Raw genomic sequence first — 16,364 nt, forward strand, 5'->3', positions numbered from 1 at the left:
CTCATTCACACTTTGTGCAGTGGCTGGCCAGTTACAGACGAGCAGCTTTCATTTAGAAAGATTAAATGAGTTGCTAGAGGTCTGGCAATGTGTAATTGAACATATTGACCTAACATTCAAGCTATTAAACAGACTGAAAGCATTTCAGACTCGTTTAATTCAACACTTTTATTTTACAGATGAGAAAAATCCATGCTCAGAGAGGTGAAATGATATCATCCCGCACAGGGAGAGTGACCAGACCAACTCCATGTTCCCTGACTTGAAATTCATGACCTCTATGCTAAGCAATGCTTTCCCTATACCGGGGTTGCCAAAAAATCATATACAAGTGGACACTTTGGTCAACGTTGCTCAAGCAGTAGTTCGACATAATCAGAAGTATCTGGACGCTGATGGTAACCACTTTGAGCACCTCTTGTATTTGCAGAAGTCAAATGTGACTTGTATTCATCTTTTGTTATCGGTATATATTGAGTATTACAATCTTAGTACAGTTTTCCTTTCTTAAAATGTGTATACATTTTTTTGGCACCCTCTGCATATGACCAAATCAAATGGTGCAGGTAAACAAGGGACCCAATATGAAGACAAACGCCAGCTGGCTATCATTGTGGATCAAACCACATAGAGCAGCATTAGTCAGAACACGTATGAACTAACTGCCTTTGTTTCAAAATCATAAATGTTAGTTTCCCTTTGCAGGAAGAATACCGTGGAAGAAGGATTGTTACTATGAGAAGTTAGTATTTGGCAGAGATTAATTTTTAAAGGTGCCTACTTTACATATATTATAGTATTAGAAATTAAAGATAGAGCATTTTTAAATGTCATTATATGCTTTGCATGGCAATTATAGTAATCCTCATAATCAGTGACATACCTTCTGTCCAGTTTTCCTAGAGATAGAAAATAATATACGATCCTCTGAGGAAAAATTGGAGTCTCAGGTAAAGCTATATAGACATACTCAGAAAACATGTGTGGCATTAAATATTATAGTGTATATTGAAAGATTAATTTTACTTTTTTTTTGAGAATTCCCAACATCAAATAAAGTGTATATACATATATATATCAATCATATATATATATATATGATATATATAGAAGATTATTTGCTATTATGGATTTTCACTTATACCATTCCCTTGTAACATAGATAGCTAAAATCTGTTTGATTTCCTTAAATTAAAAATTCATATTATCCTTCACAATCCATAAAGTCACAATTGAATTCAATCTTATGAATTAAATTCCAAATAGAGTTATCATACTGTGTTAGTATGAAGAACACAAAAGAAATGTGAGACAGTTACCACCTCTAATCAGGAAGATAAAATATATACTCTTGGCTTCATTTTTTTCACTCATTCATTTAATTACTTGTTCAACAAACATAATTCCTGGCTCAATGTTCTTTGTATTAACATACAGTATAGCCTTAATAAAAATTAAATACTACTTTTTGGAATGTTCATAAACATTTGTTAGCGATTCCAGAATTACCTGGTAGAGAGGTATTTAAAATGAAACTTAAGTATTCAAATGTTTGGTAAACTTTTAATAAAGTTCATTATAAAAGAATTACCGCATATATGAGTTGACAAACTACTCATTTTACCCTCCTACTGTAGAACAGTTAGGTTGTTGAGCTGTATCATTCAACTCTAGTTCCCATAATTATGTAATTGCATGCAAAACACAACTGGCATCTCATTTACCTTTTTTCTACTTACTTGAATTCAAGTAAACATATTTTGTCCTCGATTTTTGTGTATTTCGAATATTTGAGTACCATAAGCTCTCTTTTTCTATTTTCTCTTGGTAAAACAAACATACCATCAAATGTTTTCCTAAAAGTTAGAAAACTAAAAGCTTATATTTAAAGGGGGGAAATCAAGGTATTTCTTTCTTTTTAGGGACAAGCAAGTTGATTATCATTGAAATTTGGAATAAGACTCTTGTATATCATAATATATATAAACACATCTTAGTCCCTTTATGCCTATCACCTAAACACATTGATGCTAGTTTTCCACATTTTCCATTGAATTACAAGGTGAAAATATGACTCAGATACTAATAGAAGTTAAAAAAAACACCTAAGTTTGAAATTATCCTACATATTATAGTATCTGATTAATAAAACACTATCAAAAATATGTCATCTTTACATGTAAAGGAACGTTAACAATAGATGTTACTATGTGCACAATGAAGACGGGTTCATAAAATTGTTCCCACATTGCATTCAGCAGAATTTTAATCCACAATTAAGCATATATGAAGTAATAATCCAATTGCACAAATAAGATTTAAAGCTGTTTGTTGGTGTGCCTTGAAGCCGTTCTATCACACTCTTGCTGCATTCCTCTAACAAACAAAACTATTATCACCATCAGTTCTTTGAAGACTGAAATTGGATTTGCAGCCATGTATATGCAAATATTGTGTGGTTGTAATGCTTACAGATTATTAACCATTGGTCCTACGACTCTGGTGGAAGCATTTGTAGTTTTCTATGTCTAAACAGCTAAGATATCGTGGCTGTTATCTCTCCATGTATGAGGTAATTTAACAGTACATTGACAAAAACAAAATTTAAAGTATAATCTATATTGAAAAATAGGTCTCTGTCACTTTCTAACAAAAAACATTTTTTTTTCCAGTGATGGATATATACTTGTTATAAATGCATACATGTTCTCAAAGACTAGAGATGTTCCTCTTCCCCAGGAGTAAATGTGTCAGTCGTCCTCCCTGGACTGTACATTTCTTCAGAGCAATACACAGACAGGAGCCATCCGTGTGATTCACTTCTGTCTACTCCCCACAGTGCCCAGCTGACTGTCCAGCACATACAAAGCACCCATTAAATGACTGAATGCTATTGAATTTTAATAATAACATAACCATAAGCCTATGTTCCTTACCTCTTTAAATATAATTATAGTGTGCTTTCCTATTTACAACCTTATAAGATTAAGGGTCATTAGGAATAGTGATTCATCCATCTCGAGCCCAGTGAAATATTATCAGATACAAAGAAAGCCCATCATAATGGATGTATTTCTAAGCAGAGACAGTGTATGCAGCATTAGTAGACTCTCATATGAGTGTAAAATATTGATTTTTACATACCACATGGCAAAATGTTACTGATTATATATATTTTGAAACAAATCAATTAGGTCAGTTAGGTTTTTTTCTTTAATTATTGCATTGTGCTTTAATCTAAGATTACAATGCTATTAATAATATATGTCTCTCTCACCACAAATACAAATCAGGCAATTCATTGTGCCACAAAGATTTTAGTTTAGGTGTTGGTTGTCTTCTAAGGTCAAGCACAAAGGCAAGAATCAAACTTCTAACCATTTGGGACAAAAATGTGATTAAACATTTAAGGAGAAAGTTTACTATAAATTAAAATATGTTACTAATCTTGATAGCTGTTATTATTACCTTCTTATAAATAATAAGATTACGCCTATGACCTGTGTATGCTTCTTCAAAGAAATCTGAAAGTTTGTCTGTGACCTTTGACTTATTTGTGAAATCAACATAAAATGAGTTAGGTGATGGCAATATCCATCATCTGTAATCATTTAATCAGAAGGTCCGTAACACTCAAGTGTTTAAAAATAAATTTGTGTTAAGCTAAACATGATGGCTCTGGTAAGTCAAAGGAAGTAAGTAGAAGGATTCTTAAATGTTATAGATCATAATGTCAAACATGACATTTTACTTTCCCTGCTTTGTTTTATTCATCTAGCACACACTTGGTTGGCTACCCTCTTGTGAATTATGGTGGGATTACATAGTATGCCCGCATCTATCCATTTGAAATCAACATTTTCTGTGCTGGGGAGAGTAAACATTCTTTATAATCTGATCTAATTTTTTCAAAATGGCACTTTTAGGAATGTTTCTCTGATTCTAAAGAAAAAAAACATAAACCTGAATATTTCAAGTATCTGAGGCAATAAGTATTTCAAGCTTAATTCTTGCATGAAAACTAGCAACCTCTGTGTAAATTGGTCAGTGCCTAAATGGGATGTGATAATTAAACTGACTGCCATACTATGTCAGGTAGTGGCTTTGTAGTTTACTCAAGACTTTCACTATCTGTAAACCCAGAAAATTATAAAAATATAAACTTCAGGGACAGTGAGGATTCAACTCTGCTAGGGCATTCCAGATAGCATGAGAGAAACACTCATTTGTTCAGCAAGTGTTTGTGCTGAGCCACACGCAAAAACACTGTTGAGGGATTGAGATTGAGCAAATGTTCTAGTGACTAGCTGTATATTGTAAACATAGTGGCACCACAGAGCAACTTTTATTCAAATTAACTTTCTTTATGTAATATTCTTGGTACAAGAATTCATTTGTTCCCTGTAGAAGTGGGAAACAAATTTTATCGCTGGTTATTTGAATTTAAGACTTGAATACTTCTGTCAACACATTTGTGATCTGTGTCTACTATGCCAATCAAATGAATGAGCTTCAGGAAATGAATTGGGTGGCTGATAACTGCTTGTGTGCACACAGATAAAAATGTAGATCAGAAGATGCATTTACTATTTGGAAGTATTAAATAGATCTAATAATATTTGAATAACAAATTCTTAAAATGCAAGATATCTTATTTGTCCTTTAATCTCCAATAATTAGAAATTATTATTAAAGGTGGCTTCATTCATATGATCAAAGTCACAAAATACTTAGGTATCTGCCATATCTCTACGTTAACATCAAAAGGAGACAGAGTACAACAAACCTAGCATGTCCCAAAGGGATAGATTTAGCAAATAAAAAGAGAAAAATAAAAATGAGCTACTAGAGCTCTTGTTTTAAAAACCAAAAGAAGGAAACACAAAATGGAAGAAAGAAGGAAAAGAATGATAGAAGGATGGAAGGAAAGAAGGAAGGAAGGAAGAAAACTTTATCCCCTCAATCAGAGAGTGATGGGCTAAATATCCTTAAAAGTCATGAGGTCTGAACCCTCTCACAGCCACTCCTCTGCAGTGTTCCTGGTCTTCAAGAGAAGCACCAACTACCAAGAGACTAGCACAGACTTTTATCCACTCGACAAGTTAACACCTTACTAGGTGTTACATCCCTGCTTGTCACATCCCTCTTCTCCCAAACCCCGTGAAATGCATGAACAAATTTTGTTGATATTACCTCCCACAGAGTCTTTAATCCATTTCTTTCCTCTTCCCACCAATACCTTGGTATATGCCATCATCTCCTCTTTCCATCACAACCCACTAACTGTTCCCTGGTAACCACCCTGACCTCCCTTCAATCTGTTTCCTCCCAGTCAGGCAGAGACATTTTTTTTAGCATGCAAACCTATAACCTGACATCCTTGCATAAAAGGTGTGAATAGATTCCTTTATTCACAGAATGAAGACCAACATTTTTAACACGGCCAACTATGACGTGGTCCCAGCATACCTCTCCAGCCTCTTCCTCCTTGTTTCCTCTGGTGCCAGCCACATTCCTCTTTGATTTCCACATGGTGCCCCATACCACATGAGGTTTGAGCCTGTTTTTGCTTTTGTCTGGAATGCTTTGCTTTCAACTTCTGCTTGTTTATTAATTTATTTTTTTTTTAAAGCTATCAGCTCCAATGTTAATTCCTCAGGGAAACCGTTGTGATGCCCTCCCTTACCCTTCTCCCACACTAGCTGGGTTAAGCCATCTTTTTGATAACTGTTGGCATTACGTACACCATAGCCTTATCACAGTTAATAATCACACACTTATTGTGTGATGATTATTATTGATCTTTATTACTACACTATAAGCTAAATGAAGAGAAAACCAGTGCATGGTTTTCTCATTATTTTACCCTTAATATCTAGCAAACTTTCTGGCACATGGTTAGTAAAATCATTATTTCTTGAAGGAAGAATGGGTTTCTCAATGGGGTCATTAACAAATGGTTAAAACAATAATAAATTGCTTATTTCAAGTCACAAGAATGACTTTGATCAGTTTGAATGATAAAATTATTTCAAATTTTCTAATGAACAAATTCAACGATTGTATTTGAACTCCCTAGATGTTTTTGGCATCCCATAGATGTGGCCACAGTGAAAGAAGTTTATTGGTGTCTTCCTTAAGTTATAGAAACTCAGAATTTTATTGCTAAATTGGGCTTTAACACAATTTTCTAGTATAGTTTCCTCATTATATGAGAAAGAGTCTTAGGAGATCTGCAAAAGGTCATCCAGCCTCATAGTGACAGAGCAGGGATGGAAATCAGCCATTTTAACTCCCAGTTCAATGTTTTTTTTCTATAGCTATGTTGCCATTTCTAGGTTTTATGGCTTTATTTTCATATTAGAAATTTGTAAGCACCTATAAGTACCCATAGGAGAAATATCTTCAAATGGTTAATTTTGTCACATCGCTTAGATTTCTGCTTTAAAAATTAAAATAAATAGCAGTGTTTTAGAAGGATAAAAAAAAACAAGCCAAATTTTGTAAGAAAGAAAGCACTTTCATGCCTTATTTGCAATTTACGTTACATGTTTTAAATAGGATGGGAGGGGAGTGTGGTACATATTTTCCTGCTTTCTTAATATTTTAAAGCAAAGAATTTTTCCAGTTAAATCTGGTGGTCCACAATTTAGTTTATAAAAACCCCAAAGGAAGGTATGTTTTAATGGACGGAAAAGCATTACTGGTATCTAGTCTGTTAGAAGTGGCAATGTTACCTTGGACTGCTTACTTCCCCTCTGTAGATTTCCCTTTCCTAATCTGTACAGTCCGGGAATTGGTCTACATCATGGGCCCTGTCTGTCAATGGGTTTCCGCGATCCTGCTACGCCTTCTGGTGTGTGTATGTGAGTGCACATTTTTAATGGGAAGAGAGTCTATCGCTTCTATTAGATTGGCAAAAGGGTCTGGGACACAAAACAGGTTAATTATCTTTGTACTAATATTTGAAATTTCTCCTAGCTTTTGCAATGCAACAAGGTTAAAAATGTAACTACATTTCAGATAGAAAATAGGAATCAGTATAATTATTGGCACAAGTAATAAGATTATTTGAAAAGCAGAGTCTGCACTAAGGAGTACCACCATCATCAACCATACACTCAAGTGTTAGCTTCACTAAAAGCCCAGTCTCGATTTTCCATAATGAGCATTTTCCTTAATGAGCCCCAGACAATGTAATTCCATGAAATCTAAATATGTCACGAGTTTTTGGTCCTGTTTTTTCATTATCTATGTTTTCACAATCCATCATGGTAGGCCTGCTAGATAGGATTAAACAGAATGGAGGCAGCCTGGCACAGTTTGCCAGCAAATAAAGCTACTTTCTTATCGTTTTCAGTATATCTAGTCCAAAATCATTTTCATTATAATTTTTGGATGGTTGAATAGCCACCTTTACTATACGATCTGTATAATTATTAAAGACACAGATTAAAGATCACTCTGGTTATTTACTTATCTCTTTCCTTCCTTTCCTCCTTCATTTAATAAATATTCCTTAATTGTCTACTGTGTCAGGCACTGTTCTAGACATGTGAAATATCTGTGAACAAAGTAAATATGTTCTACCCTCATGGCACGTATATTGTAGAAAGGGAGAAATAAACAACATACATAAAAAATAAGTAAGTGATTTTTTACTTTTAAAGGTGATAAATGCTTTGGCAAAAAAGGAAAAAAAATACAGATAAAGAGATTAGGAATACAAGAGGTGAGGAGTATGGTTCTATTTTTAACCAGGTCAGGGTAGGCCTCATTGAGAAGGTATCATTTAACAAAGACCCGAGGAGATGAGGGAGTAAGCCAAGTATATAGGACCTTGGGGAAGAACTTTTCAGACAGAGGGAGGAGCCAGGGCAAAGGTATGCTCAATTACTTTCAAGGAATAGCAATGAGACCATTGTGGCAGGGAAAAAGCAAAAATCATTCTGCTGCTACGGTCATGAAATTTATAAAATTTCATCTAGTCAACACCTCATTTTTTATTATTTCCTGTTTAAAATGAAAGTCATAATATATTTTATATAATCATACGAGAGTCACATTTGCATCGAGAAATGAATCTGCATTCTGAGAATTCTTGAATCACCCCAAAACCATGATTTCTGGTTGTTATGCATTTTAAGTCTCTCAGTTCCCACAAACATATATTTGGTAATAAACTCTTATATGATAAGTAAATATGCCATTTAGTAGGTGATGTCATCATAAAGAAATGAAGTAAAAGATCTTAATTTTGAAAATTTGGAGATTGGGTACAATGTGATTTGCTATATTCCAACAAAGAGAAATTCCAAGATTCATAGCTAACATGAAAGCACCCATTCTTTCCGAAATGTCACTGTTCCTTTGGCATTTGTTACATTCATTTCATTAACTTTCTTCCAGAATATGAAACAATCATGATTATTGTACATTTTTCATGGCATTTATCTGGGTTACCACCTCAAAAAAGAATACCCATATAAAGTATTAATGAGGGGAGGGTCAGTCAGCCCTCCCCAAGTAAGCATTTTAATTCTGTCTAGTGCCTTGCATGAAAATGCACTGTGATCTTTCAGGCTTGCAAGTGTAACATAAAATGCATGCAACCGTACCTTGCCCAGCTGGTCCTTTCTGCCAAAGCCAGTAGCGGCTGCAATGCTCCCTGCTCCCTCCACTGTCCTCTGTGCAACTGCTGTCACCCCTGTCACCACTGCCTCTCCAACATTTGTCACTTGCTCTTTGGTTTTCTCAGCCACTGGGATAAATCAAGAGCAACAGCAGATTAAGGGATGATGGAAAGACAGCAACTTAAAATAATTTTATTTCCACTAGCTGTCAAGTTCTAAACATCTCTATTTACATACACATACCATAGAAAGCTGAAAAGTCAGAATAAATAAAAGCTACAGAGCTTTCTATATAAGTGTGGTTCAGCCAAATACTGAATCTTTGTTAAAATATTTTGTTTTAATTATTAAAAGTTGCTTCAAGTTTAATGATCATGAATTTAGATCCATGAGTGATTTGGGTTTGGTTTCTATTTTGTTAAGGAAAGTGCAGAAAGCTATGCATGCAGGTACAGTTACAGTTGTATCAGACTCAGCATGAAATGTTTATTTCAATTTCAGTGTCAATTCTTTTACCTCACTAAAGAGGTTCATTTTCACCATACCTTCTGAGTCACGTGACATATCCATGCTCATATATGTCACTATCAGATATAAACAGCAGAGTAAGGGATGGTTATGAGGGAGCTTTGATCTTCCATAAAACTTCGGGTAGTTGAGACAGGAGAGTTTTTAATAATAAGATTGGTTTTCAATAATTTTAATGGAAACAAAGGAGCCAGACATTAAGTAAAGTAGGAAAATGAAGAGGTTTGTTGAACACACTTAAAATTTCTTTTCATAAAACAAAATAGAATATGGTTCTCCAGTAGATTTTTTGAAATAAGTTAAAAACTGAGAAAGACATTATAAATAATTTGGCATTGGATTTAGGAGAAACTTAATCTTATATCAAAAATTCTCCAAGACACTAGCCAATATAATTGTTGAATTGATCTTTCTGTATTACCTCCATGCAATTACCAAGTACAGGAAGCACCAATAAAAATGTTTATTTCTATTAAATGAGGAGTTCTGTGAAGGAGTGGCAAAAGATAAGAGAATCTGCTCTTTTAATAATTTCAAGGTCAATACAGAAATGAAACAACCCCTCTTCATCTAAACCTTGTAACACTTGTGCTGATAAAGCCTAGGGCTTGCATCTCTTATCTCTATCTATGCAATGATTGCCTTCTTTTCTTTTTGCTCCAAAAACCAATTTTTTGTCTGCTTTTTCCCCACATTTCAGAAATTTGGGGTTTTGAATGATACTCTTCCTCAGGGTCTCTCTTAAGTAAAGAGAAACACAATTTCTTGTTATGCCTTATGCTTCTATACATCCTCTTTAGATAAATCATGTCTGAGGAACCCAAGGAATCACGCTATGTCAGCTGTGAAATGTTATGTTCTAGTCATATGATTATTACATAGATTTCATGTCACCAGTTGGGAGAGGCCAATGATTAAACAATGCGGACAAAGCAATTTGGTTTCAAATAGACTATGTAGGCCATGCAAGCTAAAGTGGTCTGTGAGAATGGATAGGCTTATGCCGTGGTCTTAGGCAGTGCGGGAAGCTAAAGAGGCCCTAGAGTCTAAAACCAGGAAGAGTGCACCTCACGTATTGTGTGAGAGTTGCCTTTTACGACTTCCAGTCTATGGCTGTTGCCTCCTAATGAGTAATGGCTATTCACAAGGCAACATTCAATTTAAATGCCAGTGAAAAGCCGCACTGGGAATTTCATATTTTAAAACATTTCAAGAATATTTATCCTTTAAAAATAGTGAATTATGTGCAAGCTGCCATTTATTTTATCCCATGAACATGAGTAGAAAATTTTGTTTGCTAATGAACATTTTTGTTATAAAATCACAAAGACAAAAATAAATTTTGATCTTTTTACAGACTCACAATTTTTTTTGCCAGCCACAAAAATTTATTTTTACAATATCTAGATAATTCTTTATATATGAATAAAACTTAATCTATTTTAAGGTAGGAGTACATGTACTCCTGTACAGTAAACTGTGCTTTGTACTTTATTATAATTTCATTAGATTTTATCATTGTAAAAATAAGTAAATTAGTTACATTACAAAATGACAAAATGTACAGATAGCAATAATAGAAACATTTTAAACGATTTCTATAGGACTTGATTCATCAAGTGGTTTATCCATTAACCTTGGCTCCTTTCTTCCCCTTTTAAGGCCTTTTACACTGTTTCTCTGTTTATTGACCTTCCAGACAAAAGGGTGAAAAACAAAAGAAAAATAGACACTTAAATTAGTACATTTTGCATCTAATAAAACGTTTTTTTTTTCTTAAAGGAAAAGACCTTATAACCGGGATGAAAAAGAATCTTTCCTCCCAACCAATCGATAGTATATTTCAACTCGCTTATGTTTTCCTCCAAATGAACCAGTTTTTCCCATTTTGGTTCATATAGCTCCATCTGGCCAGAAGCCTTTATCCCTCTCAGCTACCTGTCTGTTTACTCAGCAAATTTAAGCTGGTGTTAAAACCTACGACTAATGTCAGATTCCATTTTAAAAACCTTGTTTCTCCTCCTGTGGTCCCATGAAATTTTAGATATATCTCTACTATTGAATTTTGTACATTGTATCATAATTATCTATTTCCCAGTATGTCTGTCTATTTCCACAAGAGTATTTTAAGTAAATTAAAGTCATATTCTATTTTATTTTTCTTTATATTATTTCACAGTAGGTATTCAATAAATAATTTTGAATGCATTAAAAGGAATTTTGTATATATCTGTAATTTATATATTAACTTCAATAATTAGATTTATATTTAACTTTAACTTAACAATAAAAATCTAGAAAGAAATGTGTCACTAACTTTTAGGATATAGCAAATCTAAACTTTGACATTAAAAATATATATAAAATTAAGAAGGTCTAGTTTTGAATTGATATACAAATTAAAGATTTGAGGAAAATAAATTAATATTATAAAATGATTTAGCAAGGAAATTTAAATGATAACTTGTTGAAAGTTAACCGTGTTCATTATCATGTAATAAATTTCTATGATCAAAGCCTTCAGTAAATCTCCAAGAGAAATCTCTTTACACCATACATTTATGAGGGAAAAAAATGAATAAGCTGATACCATAATTTATTTTTTAAAGCACCTTCAAAGACATGCCATTCAATAAGTCCAGATTAAGTATACTCTCATATTTTTCTAAAGTGTTATACATTAAGTTCACAAGTGAAATAATGTCCTGAAATCAAAAACCAGGGTTTAAGGTAGAGTTTTCTGGATTTTATTTTGAGATTATCTAACTGGGAGAATTTATTTCCCTTGGTTTTACAAGTAGAAAACTCCTGACCTAAGTTTACTAAAGTCTATATTTCTGCAAAAATAGCTAATGGGATGAATCTTGGGGAAGTTTTCTTTTAACATGAGCTGATAATGTATACTATATAATTGTTTCTCATTTCCATACTTTTAATAACTAAATATAACATTTATTTAGCCCTTATTATATACCTATAATAACCACTTTAGACCAAGTATAATGATGAGTAACCAGTTCTCCCTCTCCTTAACCACTGGAGTAACTATCTTAAACTTAGTTATCCTCATAATTGGAATTTGGAATTTTATAACCCTACTCAACACTTTAAGTAATTCATTTATTTGATATGGAAGAGGGATGGTACTATTGCAGCTAATTTATACTAATACATTTCTCTTGCCAGACTGTTTATGACAACATTTTTGATTTATACTAGTACTAGGGTGCTTGATTGGTACAAAGGCTGTAAACATTTTGGCAGCATTTTCCATAGTGTTCTGGGCAACACTAGTTTAATTCAACCCTAATAACTACTGAAAAAAGGTCAAATAAGTTTGAGAAACCCTGGCTTAAACTAAATTATGCAAATTATTTACTGTAGGAAATCTCAGTTTCTTTAATATGCTATAGAAAGACACAATATGCAAAGTTTCCCAACATTATAGAACCATGAAAACATAAGCTGGTGGGCTACCGTTCTTCAGAAAATGTTTTGAAAATATTGCCTTATTGTTCAAACTTCAGTTGCTGTGCATACACACACACACACACAAACACACACACACAAACACACACACATACATATATACACACACACAAATACTTCCCAAACCCAACTTTAAGCCTATCATTCAGAAGGCTCAAAAATTCTAACTTTGTCAGTAGTTATCCTTGCAGCCCATCTCCATAGTCTCCGTTAGATGATAGTGTTAGTTATATTCTTTGATTTTTACCCAGGCTCTTAACCTTGTAACATGCCTATCTACTTTCCCAACAGAGATTCTCCTTCAACTATCAGAATAGAATACTGTTAATCTAGGTAGGCCTTCTTCAAATAGTACAGTCTCCAACTGTCTGCTATTTAATTCTTATTAAAATCATGCTTAATAACATCACATTTATGGAAGGTTCCCTAAAAGGCAGTTTACTTGTCTTATCCCATACTGGATTGCAACAGAGCAAATGTAAGCTGCATACTTTAACTTAGCTTCTAGCAAAATCAGTTTCAACGGGTTCTGATTTAATTTTACACCCTCACTTTTCATGAAAAATATGTATAAAATAGTCATTGAAATTCTTTTCTCCACTAGCTGTAAAAATGCTGCTCAAGATAGGTCCGCTATAAAGTAACAACAACATCTATATAATACATATTATTTGCCTTCAGTATTCTAGATGCTTTGTATATGTTAGTTCACTTACTTCTTTTAGAAAAATCCCAGCTAGTAAGAAGTAAGCAGAAATTTGAACAGAGGAGGTCTGGCTCCAGAGATTACAGTCTCAGCCACAATACTGTTGTATTGTATAGTACTGTTAATACTCTCCTCTGATTTTTGCCCATTTCTATTTCACAATTCAGTGATAGAAATATGTTATTTTTGTGAGGCACTATTATGTTTATTGCTTTCTGATCATATGAATTACATTTCTGATTATATCTCTTGTTTTATTACATTTCTCTGGAAGGTTGCAGTACATACACCATGAAACTCAGTTATAGCAGGTATGGGCTCTTAATGTAGTCAAATTTTGGTCCTCCTTTGTTTTTCCTATTCTGTGACTACCCTCCTCCTCCTCCTTACCATAACCATGGCAATTTTCATCAGTTTTGCTGTTTCTTTCTTGTAATCTTCTTATAGATTTATTTAAATTCTTGTTGAAATTAGGCCAAATAGAGATAAATGCAATAAATAATCTACTGATCATCTCAAGAGTGTTTCCTAAAATGTCTTCTGAATCATCAAGTAAATGTTATGATTAATATAGTTTAGTGTCATAATATTTAACTGTACATTACAAGAGATTTTACTTTGAAAAATCACAATCCTTGATGTTATTTATGTTAGCAGTTTGCCAGAATATTAAGTTGGTCAGAATACTCACCTAAAATACTATACTATTTTATAAACTACACATAGCTGGTAAATTCAGAGTCATGATTCTTGACAGTTAACTATATCGTGTTTTATTTATTTATAGTAAATATTTACTTATTTAAAAATATTTAATAAAGAATTAAGGTTACAAAGTTGATGGTCCTTTGGAATGCCCCTCTATGGACACAGTGATTGATTACAATTGCATTCTGAATGATCTATGCAATTATTAGTTATTTTCAATATCATCTCTGGATATAATAAGCTGATGGAGCTTACCTGTTGTCACACCATGAACCACTCCTTCCTTGGTTTTGGAGCCTATAAAAACAAACAAATTCAAAACATGAATTTCAATCTGGACTATATTGCTGATAGCTAATTTTAAATACAACTAATCAAAAAAAAAAGAAAAAGAAAAAGAAAAGAATCTCAATCTTTCAAAGCCCGTATGCAAAGATATCCTCAGAACTAAAAAACCTAAACCAAGGAAATGTGATAATCACTATAACGAATAGAAGGAAGCAAAGCTAACAGGAGGTTCTCGCCAATTAAGATTTTAGCACACATGTTGATTTTTTATCCCCTGATGTCCCACTTCACAGATCAACACACAGAGAAGAAGAAAAAAGTGAGATAACATTGGGCCTGAGTGGGAAGATGATTTTGGATCAGAATGTAGAAGTTTTACTAAAGTTCAGTACAACAGAGAGATTACTTAACTCATGAAAAACAACTAGAAGGGGGAGAGAAAGAAGGAATCAACATTTCTTTGAACACCTATTATGTAAAAGGCATTTTACATCTCATTTTATTTGATCTTCATAACACCCATTTCATATAGGTGTATTATGTTCATTTTGTTTATGAAGAAATTACAAATAAAAGTTAAATGATTCGTCCAAAGTCGCACAGTTAATAACTGACTACAAGCACATTCAAATTAAGATCTCCATGACTTTAAATATGTATATAGTCTTTCCACTAAGCCAGGCAAACCTTTAGAAGGAATGAAGTATTTTATCATTCAAGTATTATAATGCTAGTTTCAAGGAGTGGCAAGATAGGATCTTTCTCGAAATCTTGACCAACTTTTATACAAATAGTTTATTAACATCTGTCATTAAAACTAAGTTTGTTAAAAAATTTTTTCATAAGCTCTCTAATGTTAGATTTTTCAGTGTAATTCATACAAGTTTTTTAATAAAATATTTTTGCAGAAAATAACAATGGATTGGAAATTCATTTGAGAGCTAACTTATAAGTCAAATAATGCAGTTCTATCATATATAGAAGAATATAAAGAAGTGCGGACAGAAAAAGTAAGAAATGATTGAAACCTGTATTTAAATATTAAGATAGTCACCAATCTTAAGTTTAAAAATTCAGTTTTGCAAATCCTTACTAAGTATGCTAGAAATAACTGTAAACACATTTGAAAACAAAAAGTGTGAACCTCAGTTTCCTTATCAGTAAAATTAATACATAAGATGAATTAAATAATTTCTAAGAAGCTGGTTTTTCACCTGGCAAGTGCAGCAGAATTAATTGGGTGGGAGTGAAGTTAAAAATGCTGACTATTGAGTCAAAACCTCAAATATTCAGTAAATATTAGCTACAGGTATTTACATTTTTAATAACCCTCATGACCTAATTCAGGTAACTCATGGATTAAATTTGAGAAACAATGGTCTAAGGCATTTTCTAGTTCCAAATTTACTTAAAATTTAGAAGTACATATTTATGATTTAAATAATATGATGATCAATAAGATGTTCTAAGTACATATACAGGATCACATTGAAAATGTTCATAAACTGTATTTATGAAAATATAAAAATGTGGCATTAAGTGAAATTTGCCTATATCAAATTTCAATTTCCATTTCACAAAACAGTCAAGGGAAGATAATACATTTAATAAAATAATTTATATGTATTTAAGAGCTTCCAATTTGAGTTTCTTTAAAGAAGTCAATTAAAATAAAACATAATGTATAGTTTTGTAAAATAGTTAAGAATGTGGGCTCTGGATTCAGAATTTCCAGATTTAAATCTTTATTTCGCTATATAATAAAATATACATGATTCGGTCAATTTAAAGTTCAAAGGAAATTATACAGAAAAAGGTCTTAAAACTGGTGCATAGTAAATATTTAGTAAGTGATACTGTTATCATTATTTAAATATATTTGTACAGGGATTTGCAGTTTAAAACAGGAAAAATATCACCAAATTATAAGTTCATATAAAGAAAATTGCACAGCGTTAAATATGTTAAAAAATACAGGATAGTAATATATATATATATGCATATGTATATGA

General features: G+C 32.7%; 2 protein-coding genes across 7 annotated transcripts in view; one reads left to right on the forward strand and one right to left on the reverse strand.

The window, feature by feature from the left end:
* SNCA (synuclein alpha) overlaps positions 1-16,364 on the reverse strand; it is a 121,126-nt gene that overhangs the window by 94,683 nt on the left and 10,079 nt on the right. For all 5 annotated transcript variants that reach the window (XM_033105808.1, XM_033105804.1, XM_033105803.1 and 2 more), the window contains 2 exons: positions 14,320-14,361; positions 8,619-8,761 (listed from right to left, as the gene is read on the reverse strand). In XM_033105808.1, coding sequence (XP_032961699.1) covers positions 8,619-8,761; positions 14,320-14,361 — 185 coding nt within the window. The remainder of the gene's footprint in view (positions 1-8,618; positions 8,762-14,319; positions 14,362-16,364) is intronic.
* Positions 1-16,364, forward strand: part of MMRN1 (multimerin 1) — a 163,954-nt gene that overhangs the window by 24,047 nt on the left and 123,543 nt on the right. The window lies entirely within an intron of this gene.

Source organism: Rhinolophus ferrumequinum, chromosome 5 (genome assembly GCF_004115265.2).
Source record: "Rhinolophus ferrumequinum isolate MPI-CBG mRhiFer1 chromosome 5, mRhiFer1_v1.p, whole genome shotgun sequence".
Taxonomy (NCBI): Eukaryota; Metazoa; Chordata; class Mammalia; order Chiroptera; family Rhinolophidae; genus Rhinolophus; species Rhinolophus ferrumequinum.